The sequence below is a fragment of the Ranitomeya imitator genome, chromosome 4, assembly GCF_032444005.1.
Source record: "Ranitomeya imitator isolate aRanImi1 chromosome 4, aRanImi1.pri, whole genome shotgun sequence".
Lineage (NCBI taxonomy): Eukaryota > Metazoa > Chordata > Amphibia > Anura > Dendrobatidae > Ranitomeya > Ranitomeya imitator.
Genome location: NC_091285.1, coordinates 705,014,984 through 705,020,735, shown reverse-complemented (window position 1 = coordinate 705,020,735; position 5,752 = coordinate 705,014,984). Strand labels below are relative to the sequence as shown.

At 38.8% G+C, this 5,752-nt stretch overlaps 1 protein-coding gene across 1 annotated transcript; it reads left to right on the top strand.

The window, feature by feature from the left end:
* The first annotated feature begins 4,557 nt into the window (after positions 1-4,557).
* LOC138674816 (olfactory receptor 5AP2-like) lies at positions 4,558-5,490 on the top strand. The gene has a single exon (XM_069762631.1). It carries the CDS (start codon positions 4,558-4,560, stop codon positions 5,488-5,490), a length of 933 nt encoding a protein of 310 aa, XP_069618732.1.
* The last annotated feature ends 262 nt before the right edge of the window (positions 5,491-5,752 follow it).

Genomic DNA, 5,752 nt, shown 5'->3' with positions numbered 1-5,752 from the left:
GTTGCTTCCTCGGGGGGCGCTAGTGGATAGTGGAATGAGGGTCCTTAAATACCTCTCTATTAATGACCTCCAGGCGGCTGAGGCGGTGCTGCATCCGGCCCGGCCGTGGCTGGAGGCGGCGGAGGCTGCGTTCAACGTCACACGGCCGCGCCCCGCACTGACGCGTCAGTGGGAGGGGCCAGCCGTGCGACGCGAAGAGGACGCGTGTCCACGGCAACCAGACCACGCCTACCGAGTGAAGCGCACGCTGCCCAGAGGACAGGAAGGCAGAAGAGCTAATGAAAGGCTTCAAAGAGTCTATGGAAGATCTATTCAAAACCTCAGCTTACTAAGTGAGGGTGATCGCGCAAGGTGAAGTGAGATCGTACCCACTGGGCACATGTAAGAACCGGGCACAGCCATGACAAAAGTATGAAAGGGATTAAATGGTGATCAATGTAAACAGAGATATAAATACTAAAAAGTACTGGCACATTTATCGCCAGGTGATGCAATTAGCTAGGGTATGTCACTGGACAGAAAAGTAGCATAGAGCGGCCAAATAGTTATATTAAAACCGGACCTACATGCACACAAAATATCCGACAAAAAACAAATAAAGTGAAAGTAAGAACTGAGCCGTGTACACAGCTACAGACCAGTACTCCAAAGAGAGAGATAATAAAGGTGTATACCATACTATATATAGTGAGGTGTACTACAGACTCAAAAAGCATATATGCTAATGACTTAGTAGTGAAAATAAATACATAAATGTATACAAAAATGTATACAAAAATAGGGTGTCAAAAAAAGAGAATATTGTTAATAAAGGAACTAGCAGGTTGATTAGCTAGCAGGCATTAAACATAGAAAGTACAAAAATTCATATAATACATAAAAGTGCTAAGTGAGTGCCCTAAAAATGAAGTCATGAATAGAGGAAAAAACACACCAATAATATATATAAAACAGTATATATATAAAAAAAATAATATAAAAATATAAAAATAGACTCTTGATTGCTTGAAAGCCGAATCTGTCAGCACTTCCTGAATCATAAAGGAGGATTAGTAGAGGACATAAACGATCTGTTGAATAGATGAAATAAACGATCTGTTGAATAGATGAAAAAAGAAGAATATGAGTGACATAAACAAAAAACAACTGTTAAAAGACATAAAAAACCACAAAACACTAGTAAAAAGTTTATTATAGCCAGAATAAATATAAGTATATAGCTATAAAAAACTATAGGAAAGGGACAAAGCTCAAAACTTCATTAAGCCCCTTTGGGCGAATGCAATCTATGCGAACAATCCATTGGGCTTCCAACTGGGCGAGTCGTTTCCTCATATCACCCCCTCGTCCATCCATCAGGACACAATCTATACCGCGTACTTTCAAGAGGTGACTGTTGCACCCATGTTTTTCTTTGAAATGCCTAGGAATAGGCTTTAAGAACTCATCAGCCGATGAGTTCAGAGCTGCTTTAATGTCTCGGATATGCTCTCTAATTCTGATACGCAGTTGACGTGATGTAAGGCCCACATAAATGAGGCCACAAGGGCAAGTGGCGTAATATACCACATGGTCCGTGGAGCAAGTGATGTGCTGGGTGATCCTGAATTCCTTAGACCCATCGCTGGATAAACACGTGAAGCAGCGTTCCAGGTTTTTACACGCCATACAATCACGACACGGGAAGAAACCCCATCTCGGGCCTTTGGAGCCAAACGCATTTTCCGATTTTGGGCCCCGATAGTGGCTGTGGGTAAGGAGGTCTCTTAGGTTTTTGTTCCTTCGATACGTGACAGAAGGTATGTCTTTTAGGCATTTGGTCAAAACAGAATCCTGTTTTATAATAGGCCAATATTTATCTAATATTCCCCTGACTTCTGTTGATTTATTTGAAAAGGTGGCAATAAACCTCACCTCAGTTGACGTTTGAGATTCCCTCTTGTTTCCGAGGAGGCCTGCTCTATCAACTCGTGCAGCTCTCTTCCTACATCGTCTGATTGTCCTTGATGAGTAGCCACGGTCCATAAAACGATGGGAAATATCTTCCGCTTGTTTTTGATATAAGCCATCCTCCGAGCATATTCGTTTAGCTCTAAGAAGTTGTCCATATGGGATACTATTTTTAAGATGTTTCGGAGGAGCAGATGTAGAGTGTAAGAGACTGTTAACTGATGTAGCTTTCCTATGTAGGTCACTCTGGAGGAAGCCATCCACATCCCTTTGGATACACACATCCAGGAACTCGACCATCTCACGACTGTAATGACAGGTAAGTTTTATGTTAAGGTCATTGACATTCAATTCATCAATAAACTTCAGAAGGTCTTTTTCAGTGCCTTGCCAGATAGCAAAAACGTCATCGATATATCTGGCCCACATAAGTACGTTGGAAGCAAGGGAAGTGGCATCAGTGATAAAGATTTTCCTCTCCCACAGCCCCAGGAACAGACATGCATAGGACGGCGCAAAGGCCGCCCCCATGGCTGTACCCTGGAGCTGTAGGTAGAGTGCCTCCTTAAAAATAAAAAAATTGTGACTCAATGCAAATTCCAGTAAGGATAGCAGAAACCTACAAAACTGATCGTCAATGTCGGTGTTGCTCAAGAAAAAGCTCACAGCCTCCATGCCATCCGCATGCCGGATAGACGTGTAAAGAGACTCCACGTCTAATGTAACCAATAGCATGTCAGGTTCCAGATTAATATTAGAGATTTTAGACAGAATATCCCCCGTGTCTCTCAGGTTAGAAGGAAGTGTTTCAACAATGGGTTTAAGGTAAAAATCAAGCATCTTACCCACATTCTCCGTCAATCCTCCATTTCCGGACACAATTGGTCGACCTGTCGGGCATGTTAGATTTTTATGCACTTTGGGTAAAAGATACAGACATGGGGTCCGTGGTGTATCGGGGACCAACCCGTCTCTCAAATCTTTGTTAATCAGTCCGTCAGTAAATGCTTCCTCGATTATATCCAGCAGTTCTGCCTGAAAAATAGAGGTAGGATTGAAACTTAATCTCCTGTAAGTGTCTTCATCGCGCAGCTGTCTGAAGGCCTCTTTTTCATACATTTCCGTTGGCCACAGTACAATATTACCGCCTTTGTCGGCAGGCTTAATTAATACTCCATCAATGGAACGTAGATCCGTTAAGGCTCGTCGTTGCTGACGGGTCAAATTATCATGTTGTATACTAGTTGAAATTTTCTTTAAGTCTTCAGTCATCACTTTAACAAAAAGATCAATCTCCGGAAAAAGGTTAAGCAGAGGGAAGCGTTTAGGCTTCGGTAGTGCAAACTTACCTTTAGGAGCAGTGGGTGAAGGCTCATCACATAGTTCGTTCAAAATTGCAATTGTATCTGAAGGGTTAATAAACTTCTTGAATGTGGTTTTGAGTACCTTGAGGGGTGCAGTTTTTAGAATGGTGTCACTTTTGGGTATTTTCAGCCATATAGACCCCTCAAACTGACTTCAAATGTGAGGTGGTCCCTAAAAAAAATGGTTTTGTAAATTTTGTTGTAAAAATGAGAAATCGCTGGTCAAATTTTAACCCTTATAACTCCCTAGCAAAAATAAAATTTGTTTCCAAACTTGTGCTTATGTAATGTAGACATGTGGGTAATGTTATTTATTAACTATTTTTGTCACATAACTCTCTGGTTTAATAGAATAAAAATTAAAATATTGAAAATTGCGAAATTTTCAAAATTTTAGCCAAATTTCCATTTTTTTTCACAAATAAACGCAAAAATTATTGACCTAAATTTACCACTATCATGAAGCCCAATATGTCATGAAAACACATTCTCAGAACTGTTAGGATCCGTTGAAGCGTTCCCGAGTTATTACCTCATAAAGGGACACTGGGCAGAATTGCAAAAAACGGCCAGGTCATTAAGGTCAAAATAGGCTGGGTCATGAAGGGGTTAAACAAAGATGTTATTTATGGCAAACTTTATTTGATTTGTATTTTCTTACTAACAAGCTGTTAATTATAATTTTATATTTGTATTTGGAAATAATAAAATAAAGAGAACTCATGAGACAGAGGCGAAAAAATCTCCCAAGACTCACGTCACCTGGCACCTTGCCGTTTATTACTATATAAATATCCGGCCATAAAGCCATTGTGGTTCATATTAATCTTGTGTGACGACCACATAACGTGACGGTGATGATCACTTTTTCCTCTGGGACATTTCTACACAAGATAACTAATATTCACAGATTCTGCACTAGATTTCCTGATGAATAATGATAAATATCTGCTGTAAGTATTAGCAGGAAATCTCCAGATATCATCCAGACTGACGGCAGCGGAAGATTCTTTTACTTCTGTGATTTGAAAAAAAAAGTAAATGTCTTTTCATTTTCTAATTAAAAATTGTATGAAGCTTCACACTTCACATATAATTCTTCTCTGATTGTTCATATTTTTGACCTTTTACAGATAATTTGGCATTTTTCTAACCAATATACACAACATTGTATAATAAATGTTTTTGTTTTCATATTTCTCACCTTCAAAATTGCATTGTTTCGTAGCTTGTTCATTCTGAAATGCAGGAAAGCAATTTGACAGCGGTCACTGAGTTTTTTATTTTAGGATTTCAAGGCAGCCAAGGTTTCAGAATTTCACTGTTCTTTCTTTTCTTGGTGGTTTACTGTGGGACGATATGTGGGAACCTCCTAATCATCACCCTGGTGTCCACCAGCAAGAACCTCCACACTCCAATGTACTTCTTCATCTCACAACTGTCCGTCAGTGACATTTTGGTCATCACCGATATTGTCCCCTACTTGCTCCACATTCTACTGAATAATGGGGGGAGCATTAGTCTTATTGAATGCATCACTCAGTTTTATTTTTTAGGCGCCTCTGAATCATCTGAATGTTTTCTTCTCGCTATGATGTCTTATGACCGATATGTGGCCATCTGTAATCCTCTACGTTACTCCAACATCATGACAGATAGACATTGTGGGATATTATCTGTTACCTGTTGGCTGTTTGGATTTTCTTTTCTTTTAATTCATTTAATAAAAACTGGAACACTCAATTTTTGTGGATCAAACATCATTGACCATTTATATTGTGACATTGTCCCCTTGCTAGGACTTGTCTGTTCTGATATCTTCATTATTCAATTGGAAATGTATCTTTTGTCCATTGTACTTATAATTATCCCATCCACAATCATTGTAATATCCTATGTGTATATTGTGCTAGCAGTGCTAAAGATCCCATCCAGCACCGGTAGACAGAAAGCCTTCTCCACCTGTAGCTCCCACCTCATTGTGGTCTCCTTATACTATTGGACAATGTTCGGTGTTTATATAATCCCAACAAAAAGCCGATCACTGACCATGAGCAAAATCCTATCTCTGCTATATACAGTGTTTACTCCATTAGTTAACCCCATTATATATAGTCTAAAAAATAGAGACATTCGGAAAGCCGTAAAAAAAACAGTTGATAAACTCTTGATATAGTGCAGATCAAAATGGACGATATCTATTATCAAGAAGACTATTATAGATAGATGATAGATGAAAGATAATAGACAATAGAGAAATAGACAATAGATACATGATAGATAATAGATAAATAAATAAATAGATAATAGAACGATAGAAATATATCAAATAGATAGATAATATAAATATAATAGATAATTGATAGGTGGATATAGATAATAGATGATAGAGAGATAGGCAATAGATAGTAAGATAGATAACAGATAATTTAAGAAAA